General features: G+C 42.2%; 1 protein-coding gene across 1 annotated transcript; it reads right to left on the reverse strand.

Annotated features, from left to right (window-relative positions):
* Positions 1 to 235: 235 nt before the first annotated feature.
* On the reverse strand, positions 236 to 18,482 carry katnip (katanin interacting protein). The gene is made up of 28 exons (XM_008302883.1): positions 18,421 to 18,482; positions 17,771 to 17,884; positions 15,828 to 15,916; positions 15,360 to 15,535; positions 14,827 to 14,939; positions 14,608 to 14,709; positions 14,305 to 14,454; positions 13,812 to 14,052; positions 13,500 to 13,631; positions 13,207 to 13,358; positions 11,724 to 11,830; positions 11,346 to 11,442; positions 11,045 to 11,254; positions 9,742 to 9,879; positions 7,972 to 8,833; positions 6,186 to 6,953; positions 5,888 to 6,096; positions 5,640 to 5,718; positions 5,359 to 5,536; positions 5,080 to 5,245; positions 4,482 to 4,648; positions 4,319 to 4,383; positions 3,292 to 3,402; positions 2,010 to 2,149; positions 1,820 to 1,921; positions 1,569 to 1,729; positions 886 to 971; positions 236 to 793 (listed from the first exon to the last, which is right to left on the reverse strand). Exons 2-28 carry the CDS (start codon positions 17,780 to 17,782, stop codon positions 735 to 737), a joined length of 4,872 nt encoding a protein of 1,623 aa, XP_008301105.1. The 5' UTR covers positions 17,783 to 17,884; positions 18,421 to 18,482; the 3' UTR covers positions 236 to 734.
* Between the last annotated feature and the right edge of the window lie 24 nt (positions 18,483 to 18,506).

Here is an 18,506-nt window from a genome sequence, read left to right on the forward strand (position 1 = left end):
TTAGACTTTGAAATATATTAGCCAACGGATATAAATAATGAATATATAGAAATTAGTGGCTGCATAGCATAGCGATCGGTTGGTGCACTGGTGGGAGTGTTAGTCAGTTTTCAGTAGGCCAAGAGCTGATCTTCCAGGCTCATCGGTGATAAATTCATTTACAAACGTTGCATCGACCACATCCTGACGTGAGAGTGTGTTCAAGTGGCCGTGGAGCTTCTTTTTTTTTTTTTTTCTCCTCCTTTTTTCTTTTGAGTATTTACACGCCACAAGCAGCATTAGAATATGCAGCACGAAAGTCACAAGTAGCAGCCACAGATATAGTGTGTAGTACTAGGCACAATAAAAGGGCTGATAAAAAATGCAGCCTTGCAGGTTTTTCTCCTGGCACTGTGAGAGGGGACGACCAGAGCAGCTGTACGGTACACGTTGAAGAAAACATGTATCTGCGGGTGTGTTTTCACAGCTAAGGAAGGGGGGTATAATCCAACCATAAAGTGGAATCCTGCGGGTTTATGTTTGTGTTTGTGTCCGGTGTACGAGCTCCATCCTCCCCAGAGTGAACCATGTGAACCACAGACACGACGTCATTACAAATCATGGCTGCTTTGGGACTCATTGTGAAGGAGGTTTTCACACCGAGAAGTGGAAGGAAACAATCGGCCGAAGGATCCCTCCGTTAGTTCTGCTCTCTTTTTTTATAAACATTGAATCCGTGTCTGTCAGTTCGTCAGTCAGTACCTCCTCTTTCCATGTTTCCCACCGTCGGTCATGCAGGTTTTAGGCCGCAGAGCTAAATCGAGGGGAAACAGATAAAAGTTAATATTTCCAAACTAGTGAAAAAAGCACATTGTAATAATTCGTCTCATTGTTTCTTTGGATCACCTGGATCTGCTGTCTGCTTCTTCTTGTTGTGATGAACTATCTGATTCTCATTGGTCATCTTCACATCCTGATCCTCCACATAATTACTGCAACACAGCAAGAACAGGAAGAAACAGCAGCTGTAAGTAAATCTGTAGCGCCTGTTGTAAACTGGAAAAAGGGAACAAGACACAAAATGGAGAGCCGATAAAGCTCAAAGCCACTAGGTCCTAGCCTTAAGGCCCAAAAATAGAGCTGGAGAGATAACGAAGAGAAAAGGAAAGAGGAGGGAGCGGGGGAGTCACAAGTCAAATGTGTGGTAAGGAGGGTGTGGGATGGCTGAGGGACATTTCAGGGCACTGGAGGAATCTTCAATACAGGGTTTGACCACAGGGAGGTGCTGACACGAGGCTTTCAGGGCTCTGTTACTCACTGTTGGTGGTGTCTGCTGCCACGAGGGCTGAAGTGGAGAAGAGTACAACTCTGTTCAAAACAACTGGGGCAGTGAGGTTTCACCTAAAGCACTTTGTCAGTCAGTCCATCTGTCTACACCGGAGTGTCAATAATTCCGTTTCACATGCAAGTTCTCTGTCTAAAAGCGTTTAACACCTAATTTTATAGATAACTCAAACCAGAAAGACTATGTGCATTTGGCCATGCAAGCAAGCAGCCATGCAACGCTAACTGTTAAAAAGCCGAGGTACCTAATGACGGTGTTCCTCTCACGATGCGCTATGTAGACATTGTCTGTGAACAGGATGGTGTGGTAGGGCACCGCTGGGTCACAGGTCGGCAGGATGCCTCTTGCCACGTGGCTCACGCTGTCCAAAATGCCGTTATACACCAGGAGGTCATCCACCAGCAGCTGTACACACACAGAGAGACGTGCAGCTTGAGATCCACATGAAAAACCAAGAGTGACTGCCAAACTCACAGCAGACAAAGATGAGCTTACTCCAAACTCTTTCACTCCTCTCTGAGATGTCTTTGAATAGTTCCACAACTTGATCATTGAAACGGTCACTGGCTGATCAAAGATGACGTACACGCGGTTCACCTGCATGAAAAGAAGCAAAACGCTCAGCTCCACTGCAAACTTTGATCTGGTAACTTGTGGCCACTCGTTCTTTCTCTCTCACACCCACCAGTCCAGGTAGCACCGGCGCTAACCACATGTGTCTTCCATCGTGGGTACTGTTGACGCCGTCTATTAATTTATCTGGAGTCCTCACATCACCACTCACGTTATCCAGCACATTAACACTGTCTGGAAAAGCGGCAATGTCTGGTAGACAGAATGTTGAGGACTGACGAGAACAGATGTTTTTAATAAATTAATTACAACAGCCGCTATTCATTTACCAATCATTTCATTAGTTCACTATGTGCATCTTTCTTCTGAATTTCACGAGGACAGGAATGGTTTTGTAGCAGTTACAGAAACTTTTTTCTCATGAAGATATTCTGGAGCAGTGTTGTGCACAGGTCCAGTTCTGCAAACCTGCAAAGCTTTTTACCGGAACCGACCTGCTGTCTGCAAAATATCTCCAAGTTAAATCTTGTCTGAGCCTGCTAATATAAACGTGACCCAATCTGTGATTTGACACATTAAAAGTGCTTCATTAACCTGCACGCCTGGAGCATGTAGAAACACAAACTCCAATTTGAGCTTGTTTGGCAGAATCAATCACCAATTATGTTGCTACTAACTATGCTGACATTTAATAGCCGTGCAGACAAAAAATTATCGCCCACAGTCACTGTTTTAAGTTGGGCTTTACGCTCTTGAAGCACAAGTCCAGGAGAGGAAATGTGTCTTTTACTTGCTGCGCTCATTGCCGAGCACATTCTGCTCAATCAGTGCCAGGTGAGGAAACATTTTAGCAAGGCTGTGTCGTAGTGCTTCATAAGAAAAATAAAAAATAAAATAAATCCTGGCAGTTGATTTGGCTTGAAAATATTGCTTGATTTAAGTGTTAAAACTACTTCAGTGCACAAATATTTTAATGTCTGATTTCTTCAGATTTAAAGAAAAATGTTAACACTGCTACCCTGTTTTCTGATGTAAACATTTTGAGTTGTAATAGCAGGACATACACACATTTAACTAACAACACGGATTATGAGTTTCATTAAGTATAAATTGAGAATATGATTTTACTGTGCACTTTTGCAAAATGGTGGACTCATCATTATAGCATCTCCATTTGGTAAGTGGTATCAGGGTAAAGTGTAAAAGAAAAATAATAATAATTTGTGATTTTATCATTTACTAATCGAACCAAACAGATTCACAATGCAAATTCTTAACTGAGCAAACAGCTGACTACGTAAAAAGTAAAATATCACATATTCCAGTAAGTGAAGAGAGCTCAGGTTAGTGAGGACAGACACGTGAAGCATGACTGACTGATAGAAAAAGGATACTGTTGTCGCTCAGACTGATCTTCTCGTGGTTCTGGTTGTAAAATTCGAGGCCGTTGAGGCCGATGTAGTACGGGTCTCCCCAGGTTGTTAACAGCTGCAGCTGAAAGATGACTGACAGGTGAAGGTTAAGGAATAAACAATACAGAGTTTTTTATATCACATGTCACATAACACACAAGAGTTTCCATTTTCCAGTAAGTCATGATGTTATAAAATCTCACGCCAGCTTTCCAAATGAAGAGAAAAGAAAAATTGTTGGATACCTCTGGCCACTACAATTCAACATAACAGCTCAGCGCTAAACTTTACTGCATAAAGTTGATAATTAAGGTCTAATTGTGGTCACAGCCTGACTGTACATCCCCTCTATGGAAGGTGGTTTGTTGTAGGAAATGAGACTTTCTTGACTTGTCACGAGTATCAGCACGTTACTGCAGTCACAGAAAATTGTTGCTTTTTGAGAAAATGTAGTTACTGTCGTCAGCCACAGTATGTCGCAATGAGAATAGTAGTAACTCAGCGTCTGCGTGTTGTGGTGAAAAAGAGAAAAACACACAGCAGAGTTTTGTGAAATGTTACTTATCATGAATAAATATTGGCAGCATAAACAGAGAGATAAATAACTGCTACTTTATTTTAACAACTGCTACTTTATTTTATTTTTAGTCCGATTCCGTCCTTGTAAAGCATGTTGGCGGCACATACAGAATCAACCAAATCTGTCACTGTTGTTGCTTGGTATTCAAAAGCCTTTTGCACTACTGCTTAATATCAGTATGCACTGAAATGAAATAGATTAATCTATGTCCCTTCCAGCCTGTTGTTTTGATTCCGTATTTTAGAAACCTGTCAGTGAGCATGTGCGTGCTCATGTTGTTACCAAAGCAACTGATGCCAATAATTTGATGTTTACTGACCTCAAATCTGATCCGTCTATGTGCAATTATTCAAACATTACTTTTTCACTAATAACGCAGTCAGGAGCAATACACACTGCTGTCAGAATCACATGTCTATGAAAGGATACATCCACAAGGCATGATGGGAGCTTCATAGTCCATGCTGGCATGTTCTTGTTTCTTAGAGCTTCCCCTGAATTCCAAACAACAAAATTATAAATTAGCAAATGCAATAATTAAATCCTTTCATGAGACAGCAGTTTATGTAGTAATTCAAACTCTGGTTTCTACCTGTGGTAGTCTTCATTACTCTTGTTATCTGTGGGCGTCTGGAGGAAGTCCACAAAGAGGATCTCCTGAGCAAAGTCAAAGTGACAATTGCCAGGTCCTTTCCTAATCAGGAATCCTTCCGTTGGGGAGATGGCAACATCGTCCATGAACAAATGGATCACTTTCACCTGAACCAAACATGTACAGATTTGTACATTTTATATGATGTACACAGATGGTAATGTAAAAACTAACAACAACTAATCCATGCCTCATATACAAGCATCATCATGTGAACTGTGTATTGTATAAGTATGTTTTTGAGCTTTTGGTGTTCATTTATACACATGAGAATACGTTTTTTTTATATTTGAATTATATTTTGGTCTTTTGATTCCAATGCTTATCTGCCCCAAAACACCTACTGAGCTCTGGCTTCACCTAAAAGAACCAACACTCTAATGAACTTCATTATAGGTTGTTGTTTCACAAAATATTATGTACAGTATTACATCATACATACATTTTATTATTATTGTTTTAAGGAAATTTTACTCCCTTGTAACGAGTGCACCATTATGAGAAATGTGGTTTTGAGCCCTGTGGAATAGTATCTCACCCCTCTGTAAGAGTCCTCAGGAGACTTATTGTAGTTCCAGATGCGAAGACCAGCGATAGTTTGGGTCTTGCTGAAGGAAATGTTCAAGATGTGGGGCTCTCCATAGGAGAAAGGAATCAGCCACATGTGCTGGTCATCAGTGGTGATGTTATGGCCGTCAATAAGTCTGCGTGAAGAGAACAGACACTGAAGACAGCACCAGTCACAGTATTGATCTGATCTAAGTCTGGATTTGGATTGTGACATCAGAGGGAAAATTACATTTAGCGTCAGACATACTTATCAAGTGTACGCAGGTCATGTCCGTATTCAGGCAGGTCGTTGAGGTCCCTGGGTGAAGCAGTTATCATACTGAGGTCTAAAGGTAAACTCTCTCCATCCTTCCCCACCACCTCCACTCCTGTCAGGCCCATGTAATGGGAGTCACCCCAAGTCAAGACCAGTTCCAGTCTAAGGCCTGAGATGGAAGGAGACAGTTACTGCAGTATCCAAACGTATCCAAAACATGAAGCAAAAAGAAAAGCAGACATGCGATGAGAAGGCATGATTAATGTACTCACACTTTCCAGTGTACATCCCAGGAATAAGGTCCAAATTCTCCTCAGATTGGCTCACGGTAGGGTTGAGTTGAAGTTTCAACTAAGAAGACATAAGGCACATTTAAAGCACAATTGTAAGACTCTGTGCTGCTGATGGTGTAGCAAATTTAGACTTGATACCCATTATTTGAGTTTGACATGAAGTTCAGAAAACACAGAAAAAACTTCAATAAAAACCTGTACTTAGTGCTGATGTGGCCTGTACTTACAGTCAGGTCTTCCTCTCTGAAACCAGCCTGTGTGAAAGGTCTTTCCTCTCCCTCTCCATCAGCAGTGCGTGGCCTCTGCAGTTCCTCCTCATACACCAAACTCTCAGGACCTTCACCTTCACTAAGGAAGGTTTCATCATAGCGAGACATGGCCTCCAGGATTTCATCATCAGTGGTGAACAGGATAGTGTCCCCAAACTGGTCCAGTCCTGAAGTGACAGAAGATTAGGTTATACTGAAAACAAAAGTAATGCAGAACAGAAAACAAAAAACTTGTGAGGCTGTTTTGGTGAAATACCTCCAGAAAGGGTCCCAGAGGCCTTGGCAATCTCTCCCCTAAAGATGCATCTTCCATCCAGCATCATTTCCACTTCTTTTACACCTCGGAATGAGTGGATGCGTGACTTGTTGTAGTTCCAAACACGGATCATGGCCACCTGGCAGGGAGCGCCGAAGTCCAAGAAGATGGTGTGACTTCGACCAGGGGTGAACGGGGCTAGCCAAAGATGCATGTCATCCTGAGTGCGATTAACGCCATCGATCAGGTTGGTGACCACACGTGGATCCTTGCCGTAAGCTGGGAGAATGTTGATGTCTGGTGGGTCAGCACGGATATGAGCAGGTCGAAGAGGCTCTCCACTAGAGCTGAACACTTCCAGGCCGTTGAGGCCCACATAGTGACGATCACCCCATGTAGACACAATGTTGATTACCAGCCTTTGGCCCTGCGGCAGCACCGGGATCTCAAACTCGTCCTCCCGCTCCACTGATGGATCATCATCAGCACCTTCACACAGCGTCCCCTGAGTGTTCAAGGAGGACAGTGGGCTCCTGGGTGCTGTGGAGGGGTTGACTGGGACTGTGGGTGGACCACGGACCTGCCGCTGAAGGAACTCATCAAAGATGTCTCCTTCGAAGCCCATGTTGGAGATGCGTCCACGCTGACACTGGTTGAACTTAGTGAGAGAGTCCCAGGACTCCATGAGGGTGTCATCCTGCTGGCTGTGCAGCTGGGCTCGAGAGCTGGACTGCCTCCTGCTAGTGTTCACCAAAGACATCGGCTCCTCTGGAGAATACACAAACATTAGAATATGAAGTACTAACATAGCCCGAAACAGTATCCTTTCATGATTGCAATTGCCTCTACATTTATCACCAAACATGGAATACAAGACAAAAAATACATTTGTATGTACGACAGTAAATATCTTACCTAATGTTACTTAAGGAGACATAAATGAACCCATTTCAAATAAAACTGTACATTTAATTTTTTTTGGATCTGTGACCTGTCTGTTGGATCAAGACAGAGTAATGAAAAGGCAGTTAGCTTTCTAAGATTTTACTCTACCCCTTTTTACAGCCTTATTTAAATACTGAAACGCATAGCAAAATGACAAATTCTCTTCTTCAAATGTCACAGAAATATTTTTTGATCTCACCGATGAACAATTAGAGTGACAAAACTTAATCAATCCCAGAAGGTCTTTAAGGCGAAAGAAAGGATTCTAGTTCTAGTTTTATTCTTTAATAAATCCAACGACAGGCATCAAACAACGCGACAGCTTCCTTTTATTAACACAAGCTCGTGTGATGACTGTCTTAAAACAAACACATTTAAAAAGTAGGGCGAACAAACCAAATTTAGATTCACCCTCAGTGTCACATTCTCCAAAATGCATTGCGTGTATCTTTGTATTTTTAATGAATGAACTTCCTTCCTCATAACACTTGCATGAGCCATCCTATGATGTGTCCAAAACCACACGACCCACAAGACTGTACTGCACTGCAGTTGAACAAACAGCAATAGACATGAGAAGCCTCAAACTATTGGAAATATGTAAGAAGAATTCAACTACAGTGACTGTTTAGTCTGTCTTCTTCATTCCTTCTTTGAGGATTACTGATAAAGATTAAGAATAGATGTATTGTAAATTTCATAGATTATAATATTACATTTGGAGGCGTGCTAGCCTGTGAACAGCCTGATCTTTCTTATGTGAAAGAGTCAGAGTAAATTCACCACATATAGAGGCATTTCATTCTGTTGCATAACATTGGGAGGAAGTAGCAGTCCCTACCGGTGTTTGTCAGCGCTGTAGCTCTGAGGTGTTGTTCCTCCGTCTGCCTGCCAGAGGCTGCAGAGTTTCTAAATGAGCTCCTGCGTCCACTGATGGGCCTGTCTGGCTTTTGCTCCCCGAGCTCCTCCAGCAGGTCACAGCTCAGGTCTAAAGAGTCAGCCTTCCACTGAACTCCATTTGTCGTCCTCTCCCCTCCTCTGCACACCCTGGCTGGGTTACATGGCAGCTCTGGGAGCATAGAAGATGATGAGGATGATGGAGGTTTGGGCTCTGCAGAGTGCTGAGGTACCAGCCACCGGGGCCTCTCCCTGCTGGACTCGCAGCCCTCTGGAGCGCCTCTGTTCAGGGGCTGCAGCCACTGAGGTGCAACCCGTGAAGAGGCTGGCTGCGTGGTGACTGTATGCTCCATGGGTGCCGGCTGCTCCACCTGCTGCCTGAGGGAGTGGGGCTCTTCTGAGGCAGACAGGTCAAATGAATTTCTTTGCGTAGACGAGCGGCGGATGGAGGATGAAGCACCCACTGAAGGAGTGATGGGTGGTAGAGGTGTATGCGATTTCTCCTGCATGTCTACCATACTCTGGCTTGTTGTGTCTGACAGGGTATTTGAACTCTGGAATCGCTGGGTGCTGCTGCTGCCCTCTCCACGCTTCCTGTCCTCATAGCGATGGGGGCTGACACCCCGCAGGTTGTGTCCTGAAGACACAGGGCTGGAAAACACAGAGTCTGAGGGCTGGAAATCCTGGAGGTCAATGGTGGTGCTGTAGTCAAAGACTTGGTTGCCACAGCCCTTCTCCAGCTCACCTTCAAACACCAATGTGCTGTTAAGATACAGCTTTATATGGCGTGCACCTATGTCAAGCTCCTGTAAAATAAACAGAGGTTCAGCTTATTTAGCGCCCTAAACTTACAGTGATATTTAACAGTTTGATAAGACTTAGAGCACCAGTTTATGTCACAAAAATAATAAGGTTTTGACATTTGAAATTTACACAAAGTTTCAAACAAGATTAGACATAAAATCAATCAAAAAACTCGAAGGGCTAAACTGCATTACAGGAACATGTTAACAAAATATAGTTTTGCATAGAGAACAAAACATATATTTTAATTCAAGCAAAGCATAAGGTGCAGTAAACTACATTTGGGAAATTCCCTTAACATACATAATTGAATAATTTCCTTATGTCTTGCAAGAGCTCTCCAAGCTAGCAGTAATTAGTGCTATCACAGATAACAAGTCAAATCTGCTCAAGCCTCCAGGCAGTAAACCACTATAAACCCAGTTTAGCCTGGAACCTACATCCTAACAACAGCTCGTTCCTTACCTTACAAGTTAAACGTCTTATTCATCCTCAGATATAAACACCAAGTCATTGCTGACGGCTGTGGTAAACTACAAAAGATACGATGGGGTCTTTGTACCCCTCCATGAACAACAGCGAAGCTGAGAGGCAGAAGCGCACGTTGTGCTAATCCTCTGGGGCTAATCTCTCACTGTTCCACATTTGGACAGAGTGACTGGTAGCTCAGCCAACCACTGCTTAAAGATAACCACACCCCTGACGTAACCACACCAATACAGTCACCCACTATTATGACAACGCACAAGCACATAAGATCCATCAGTGGGCCGCAGACAGCACAATGAATAATCTCTGAACTCTAGGGATTAATCAAAGCGTGTGAACAGATCGCACCTGTGTTGAGCAAATGCTATTTCACATTTAGACTTCTTAGTAGTGACAAACAGAAAACATAAAAAGCACATACGTTGAGGCTTCTGTTGTAATTCCAGATTTTGATGCATGATATTCCAAAGTCTGGGGAGCGCTCTGTGTTTCTGATGATGAAGTAAAGCTGGATGGGAGGGTGGAATGGGCACGTCCACATGTGACGCTCTTTGGTGGTCTGCGAATCCAAGAGAACAGCATTATCAGAAAATATTTAGTCCTTGGAAGAAAAGATATGAATTCACAAATGTCAAGAACAAATGTTTATCTAACAGGCCTTACACACCACAGTAAGGTACAAAAGCACGTGTAAATTACTAACATTAATGACAGTGCATACTGTTTAGGGGTTTCAGCTTCACGGTTTTGTTAGTGTGCATACGTGTTCGCTGTCATGACTTACCGCACTTTAAAGAAACTGTAAGTTAACTGAATTATTAAATTTTATTTCACAAATGTTTCTGTATTTTTGAAATACAATAAAGTGTTAATAAAATGGGAAACAAATACAGAAAAAAATTGCAAAAACCTGTAACTGTGGAAAACAAATAAATGACAAATAGATCATAAATCATTAATATTTCCCTTTAAATGAATAGATGTAAGATACAGGTTTAATACTGTAAATATATTTTTAATAAGAAATATAATTACTGATAGTTAACAGGAAAAGAAGAACTGGGGCTGCAATTTTACAGCGATTTGTTTGTTAAATTAGAAATCTTGTAAGATCACAAAAGTTGTCAAAACTAAAATGCTGAATTCATGTGTTTTCAATAACCCATAAGATCAATAAGAAGACAAAATACAGTTTTTATTTTTAATGAGAACAGTGGCAATTACCTCAGCAGCTTCACCAATGTTGTAGATGGCTAAGGTTTATTTTTGCAGTGTTCAACCAGTGTTATAGTATTTAAGCATGTTTATGGGTAATTTCATAGTTTCTACACATATAAATATCCTTCAGTAAACATTAAAAAATCCCCACAACACAAATGATCTTAAAAAAAAAAAAAAAAGGCTCAGTAATTGCATTTCATTGATGGTGTTTTTATGAAATGGTGATTCATAAATATTTTTCTCACGCTCCACCTCCAGAATAATAAAGTGTTTTTGTGTGTGTGGAACACTAATGCTATTAGCTACACATGTGCTTGTCCTGCTCTTACAAGTCAAAACACCTTCCATGACAAAAAATTGCAAATGTGATGAAATCTAAAAGAAATGCTAAAAAAAATAAATATGCAGTTGATATATATTTAATATATTTTACTGTATAATTTCAGATTTATTTTGTGCAGCAGAAATCATTTAAATAGGATGCTGAGGCAGCAGAAACCCACCTTCACCTTTCCGTTGACGAGTGCCCCCAGATTCCCGGGGTAGTCAGCATTCCTGATGTCTAAGTCGTGAGGCGACACATACAACTTCTTGTTTCTGAGGCAGAAGAACTGCAACTCAGTCAGCCCAACATGCAAAGTGCTCCCCCAGTTTGACAGGATCTCCATGGTAACATACAGTGCAGGGGTGACCTCTGCTGAGGACTGCCTTCTCTGCAACAGCAACACAAAACATTTGCAAGTATCACACCCAGCAGTATCGGTCTTATTCGGTCTGATCTGCGAGACGGTGTCACAGACTCACCAGCTGCTTGCTGTAGTCTGTTTTGACACTCTGAGGAATGTGGTAGCTGGGTCCAGCATCAAGTTTCTCCAACGCTTTCAGCAATTTCTGTTGTTGCCTGAACAGAAGGATGACATTCTCAGCTCATCTGCGCTGTCTGCTCTCCCTGACCTTCGTAATCGTGGTGAGCAATGGCTCCGCACTGTGATAGCTACACCAATAAATAATTCTTCAAGGTCACGGGTGTACACATCATGCATTTCCATTATCGGTTTCAAACACAATTAGGTGCACTCTAACACTGAAGCATGTACAGTATTACAACAGGCACCAGGTATCATTCTATCACTCATTAGACAAATTGTATGTGTGTTTAAGGGTCATTGTATGTCAGCATACGTGAGGCCCATGAGCGTGATTCTCTGCATGGCCAGAGAGACATTGTTGTCATCCTTGTCATGGGTGTTGTGGGTTACTAAGCCATTCATCATCTGGTGTCCCCTGGCCTGGATAAAAAGGAAACAAAATGAAAGAGTCAGATAAATAAGCTTTTGGTACAAGGTTCATGTGTGAGCCAAACCCATAAAAACATCAAGACAGTCCAGCTGCAGGGCTCCAATGTGAGCACAGGAAATGCCACAAACATTTAAGTGATTTTGACATTAACCGATTTTTATTGTCTTATTAAATGTAGCAAAGTCAAGTGACTGATGTGTGATCAGTTTAGCAACATAATGCTCTGTTATTTTAATGTAGCTCCATTGATTTATTCTGTGAATGTAGCACAGTGATCGGCTGTTGGAACAGTCCACAGTCATAACTTAGCCGGAAGCCTTCACTTTTGCAGTGTCTAACAAACTGTGACTCACTGTGATCAAGGACATTTAAAATCAGTTAGCTTAACTATGTATAGATAAAAACTGAACAAACTTTAAAGAACCTTTAGGCCTGCTGTATCTCAACTACATACAAGTAAATGCAGAGGTTACAAAGTGCAGCAATGGCTAGTTACAACAACATATCCTCCATACTAACGGCCCCTGAATAAAAACACAGACACATAATAAGCAAAAGACCTGCTGCCCTCGGTTTAAAGAGTAAACAATAACTGTCCTGGCAATCATGGACATGAATACATCCCAAAAACAAAATGAACTACCGCTGTAAGAATAAACTCCCAGTATATTATTCTTTTTTTTTTTTTCTCCAAATATTGCTAGTTTTTTTTTTTTGTTTGTTTGTTTTTTTTAACAGGACTCACAAAGTCCGTCTTTGTAATACAACAGTGTAGACATACTATTTGTGGTTCCCATGGTACTGAAAATACAGTCTGTGTTAACAGCAGCAACAACTAGCACATAGGTATAATGACTCCCAGTGGTTCTGTGTCACACATCTAATGGTATAAACAGCTGATTAGCTGTGCAGAAGTAAAAGTCAAATCTACCATAAAACCTAATGAGCGAGCACTAAACACATTAGCATACCTTGCACACAACAGAGAGCCTCACTAAATGTGTAACATTCAGTAAGGTCTACATACATTTACACAAACTGATGCCGATGGCTATTTTAACATAGAACTAATTACGCAGTGTGAGGCTGTCTGAGATAATACAGTTTAGCTGCTTCCCATTGTCAGAATGTGTGGTAACTTTGGAAACATCCGCAAGTCTTATTTTCTGTCCTCACAGTGGAGGTCTGCAGCCAGAACCCTCTCAAAAGTATCTACAGATGGACAGCAGAAAGAGATATCGAGGCATAATAGTATAGGTGCTCTGGATTACCTTTAAAACAGCTGCCAACAATGAAGAAACATGTTTTACTTTTTGTAACTAGTGGCCTAAGTTAACTAAAAAAGTCTAGTGTGGGTCAAACAGACCATGTTGCGGTTGAAGAACTCAGCAGTCTGCACAGGGTCATTTTCTCTCTGTATGGCCTGGCGCACCCTGCACGCAACCTCCTCTGGGTCTCGCTCCTCAACAGAAGCCTTTCTGGTTGCTGACAGGGGTCTCTCCACCCGACTCCTCGGCCCTAAAGCAAATAGCACATGTTTTTTTAAGCTACAACAATGCATCCACCCAACCTTTACAGACACATTTCTCCAACAGTTTAATCATTTTTAAATGTAAACAGTGAGCATCCAGTGCATTTTTAAAAAGGTGAAAGACTTACTCTGACCATCCCGGCTCTCTTTTGAAGGCGGTCTATCTAATGTTTTGCTCCTCACCAACATAGGCTTGGTAGGTATAAAGCTGTCAATGCTTTCTTTCCTTTTTGCAGAGAGAGAACGTTCAATCTTACGACCTGGATAGTGGAGAAAATTATGTCCCATCAGGATTCGATGCATCTATTCATCTGCATCCCACATGTTGACAGACCCAGGATGTGTGGCCTGCTTATGTCAGTGCTGATGAGGCAGATAAGGAGGAAATGGAACCAGTCTTGACTCACCCTAAAGATCAATAAATTTACATATGAGCCTACCTTTAGGTGAGGGTCCAAAATCCAGGACAATGAGGTTTGCTGAGTCGAAATGGCTATTGGTGCCGCTGGGCCGAGAGTTGGAAGAGGACTTGGAGGAGGGGAGAGGCAGCCCCAGTTCATCCAGACTCTCAGTGCTCTCCTCCCTCTCAATCTGCTCCTCTATCCACTCCTCATCCGACTCCTCCCCTGCCGAGTCGCGGCTGCTGCGTCGCATGCTAACCTCCAGGCTCCGACGCAAAACCTGGTTTACAAAGGTCAGCATTTATGTACGCATCCATGCACACAGCCATCAGTCTAAGCAGTCAGCGGCGCAAACAGACACACAAGTCTGCTGACAGTTTGAGCATTCCCTTGATTTGTGTGACTGCCACAGAGAACTGTCATAAATTAACCCCTAGAAGTGTGAACTAATTTATAGCATTCACTATATCTCATGCCACCTTGGTCGGATAGCGTGAAAAAAAAAATGCATACGTTTGTTTTATCTGCTCACCTTCACTTCCTCGAGGTTGAGGAGAACCTTCTCGCTGTGCTCCTGGTTTGCTTGGCCTCCCTGGCTCTCAGGCCTGGAGCTGAAGGAGCGTGACACCTTGCAGGGGTCCCTCGAGCAGCAAGGACTTCGAGGTGAGCGTGGACTGGAGCTCTGCAGGGAACATGATGATTAAGTAAAGGGGAAATGGCAGAGAAAGAGAGATGCTAAGTGGTACAGACAGCTGCATCTGACACATAGCCCCTCCCCTAAAAATAAAAACACCCACACACAGGCTTAGTAGGCATTGTTATGTCTTCACTGTACCTCCATGCCTACACTTTCATAGGGCTCAAAATCCTCAGAGTAGCGCTTCTGCGGGGATATCTGCAAACTTGATCCATCCTTTGTTCGAATTTTAACAGGACCCTGCGCACATTACAAAAGAGGAAAATGCTAATACGTGCACTTTAATAGGAATATAGTGATTTTTGATGCAAAAATCAAAAGTTGAAAATATTAGATCAAAAAATTAAAGGTCTGTACCTTCACCCATTCTTTCCTCTGGACCTTTCCTGGGGCGGTTTGGCTCCTCTTCTTCTGATTCTGCTCCAGATTACAACTATCTTCAGTTAACTGGTGGGCGCTTCGACAGACATCTGCCGATGAGTCACAGCACAGAAAGGAACATGAGCAGCGTGCAGCAGACTATTGCCTCAGAGGAGAAGGAACACACAGTCGCATACGCAGATGGTCCACAGCACATAGAGGAAGAACAGAAAAACAGGCTGCCAGCTACAACTGTCACTATCATTTATTCACTGGGACTGGGCATGGGATCATGCCATGCAAACTACAAGCCGAGAAGTGGTGGCTATTAGCTGGTGTTCCATATGGTCTGAGGATGACAGAAGCAGCGAGAACTAGGGTAAAGATGGTTCCTCTGATTTCTGCATAAACATGACTGAATACTCATAAACAATATTTCATCCTGCACAACAAAGGTTAAAAATAATGAGGGTGTCACATAGTTTTGCATGTGGGTTTAAATGAGTGCAGTAGCAGCAGCAGCAGCATACCTGCTGTACGTGTAGGCCTCCAACCAGGTGGGGAGGAGACAGACTTGCGGTTGGAGCCCCTGGGCTGCTTTCTACTGGCTTCAGCATTGGCTCCGTTGAGATAAATTGAAAAACCTTGCTCAAGCTGTTCCAACTCAATCTCCCTGGAGTCTTTGACTTTAAGGCGCTTTAAGATCCTAAAGAGCAAAGACAAGCGATAACAACTCTTGAAAATATCATCAAAATTGAACAAATTCTGTTTAGCATGGCTGAGAAAGGATTTAGGACTTAGAAAAGAACATCACACATTCTCAAGCTATTCCAACCTTCACGCTTCGACCTTTCGGGCACAAATTTCTTGTCTCTCAAAGGAAGGAACCAAACCAATCAGTGCTCCTATTAGGCAGCACTGAAAGTCATGGAGGAGTTGTGTATCTCCCCTGTGAAATCCAATCTGTCTCTCCCCAGCAGCCTGTGCTCACACTTCACCTGTTTTTGTGCTGGAGGGCGATTAAATATTCATCCAGAGTGTCATCTACAGCAGAAGCAAGCTTCTCTCCTTGGCACGTCTTGTTCTCCTTCAAGAAGACACGCATCAGTAAACACACACACACATATACACACACTGTGAAGAGTCAGAAAAGCTTGCATCAGCTGTTTGTGGAAAACAAACGGTCATAATATACCTCATTCTTGCACAGGTATTCACATTCACAAACAATCAATATCCATTTTATTCTGTGCATCACAACATTTATGCAAGCAGTTTGCTCCTCCGCTCTCGCGTAAATAAACCTTCACTACGGGGCATATATTATGTCAAGTTGTTATTTTAAGGCACATGACATTTAGGCCCAAAACTATTAATCTAACATGCTGTTCGGTAGCGTCTTTCGTGCCAAATGTGCCCGTTCAACCACCTCATTATACAAGGATGATATCAAATCAAAACACACTTAGTCAGTGTCAGATCTCACGTTAAATATGTCATGTAAAAACAAAAAAGGGGGAGCGTTGTCCTGTAAAAAACTAATTATCTGTAAAACACTGCTGCGTCGTGGGGCAACAGATCACATGCTTGTCAAACTCTGCTGAATAGGGCTGAACAAAAAATAAGCATCTGTGACTATTCTGACAGATGCTGCAATTGTGATGAGTCATGATTTCAGTGGGAATAGTATTTTTCTTTACCACTGAGAAAAATATAAAAATGATGATGCCAATCTTGGTACCAAACAAGCACGTTTCCTTATGTCTAAAATATATGATTTGTAGGCCAAGGCAGCTCTGTAACACCACAATGCTTTATTTATAATATTTTGTGACACATTTTACCTCAGTCAAACAAATACAGTTCCTGTGATTTGGACATTGCACGAGTCTATGTCGTAATTTTAAGAACATTTGGATTCTTCAGGCTTACTGCTGAAAAACACGCTATTTCAGAATTACCATAATATTTATCTCTAAAGAATTCTAAACTCTAAAGGTCTGCAGACTCTCAATTTTGAGATGAATTGGCAGAATACGGACCACAGCAAGAGGTACTGCTGAAAAATATGCATAAACTGAGGGACACGACTGACTCAGCATGGGCCAAGATCCCTGTGGAGTGAGTCCAATACTTCCATGTCAATTTCAAGCTCTTCTTTACAAGTTGGTCCTACCCTGTGCTCATTAGGCAAATGCAAAGTAACTGGAAGAGGTGCTGGTACATCCTGTAATAATATGTCTCTTTTTAATGCATTAAGTGCAGCATTTTCACTGAAACTAGCGTTGACTATACGTGTCACACATCTATGATTTAAACCATAATTCTAAATGCCTGCGTGATGGATTAACAAATTTTGCATTTAAAATCATGCTTACCATGTTTTCTAACTGTAAAACTACATGTGTCCTGTCAACATGCACTTTGCTCATAGATCCCTGGAATCCACTAAAATGAAATCCCCCATCGCTAAAACACCAGATGTCTGCCTGCTTCTAGCTTAAAATTGCTGGCCGTGGTGAATTAAGCACGTTAGGCTGAAGTGTGTCTTAGAGGGAGCATCAGTTGTCTGCATGCAAAACACAGTCACTTACAGCTCATGCCATTCTGTATTTAAAAAAAAAATCATCATGCAAGACGAGCAAAGAAATCACAAAGCCCTTACTTAGTTTCTACAAGTCAACTAGGCTACAGCATCTGTCAATGTCAGGAGCAGAAGAGAGGCAAAGAAATTTGAAGGAAGAACAGAAAAATAGTTGTTAGTGACAGTTTTATAGAGGCACAGAGTGACAGCTCAGTCACTGCTGTAAGATGTAGCATGCATTATTGCAGTTAATGCCCTGTGAGTGTGTGTGTGTGTGTGTGTCAAGTAAAATGATGGATGATCAGATGTGAACTCAAAACTAACACAGAGCAGATGAGCCGTTGCATAAAACCTCACCTCGTTATCCATCGTGTGGCTGCAGATGATGCTGCTCACATGACCCTATCCCATATTTTCGAAGAGGGCCGATCCTTCCTCAAACAAATCTCTGAAATCTGTGTTTGATCACCGCTGCTGAGGGACAGATGAGAACCCCCCCAAGGTTACCCGTGACATGAAACCTAAATTACACTGAATGCAGTTGGTTTAAAACGTCGCCACACCCGCTGGGCGACTGAGCAGGAGGGGGGAAAAAATGCCTATTATGTGATGTGTCGTTCACGTTACTCGTTTGAACCGGTGAGAAGTCATTGGAGACAGCTCGACATAGCGTTAACCTGCAGGGAGTTGGCATGTATGGCAGCGTTTGTCATATTGCATTAACCGCTAACAAACTAGTCACTGTTGTTAACGTTACAGGTAAGCTATTTTTTTTTTAAATTATTTTTCCCTTCACTGATATTTAACCGTTTAACTCCTGAGGTTATTGGTTGAGGTAACGCTAGCGAGTAGCCTGTAGCTTAGTTAGGCTAGCACTGACGCTAATAACAAACCGAGGAGGCTAACGAGTTAGCATGTAACTATTTCACATGAAAAAACGGCTGTTACTTTCGTATTTTCGAAGACACTTCACTCCGGCTCCGATAAATGTTAGAAATAATACTTACAGTCCGTGTGAAGCGCCACTTTGTTAGCCATTAGTCTTGAAATTAACGAGTTTTTCCCAGTGTTTTCTCATGTGCCCAGTGCGTTG

Source organism: Stegastes partitus, unplaced genomic scaffold (assembly GCF_000690725.1).
Source record: "Stegastes partitus isolate 25-593 unplaced genomic scaffold, Stegastes_partitus-1.0.2 Scaffold1901, whole genome shotgun sequence".
NCBI classification, from domain to species: domain Eukaryota; kingdom Metazoa; phylum Chordata; class Actinopteri; family Pomacentridae; genus Stegastes; species Stegastes partitus.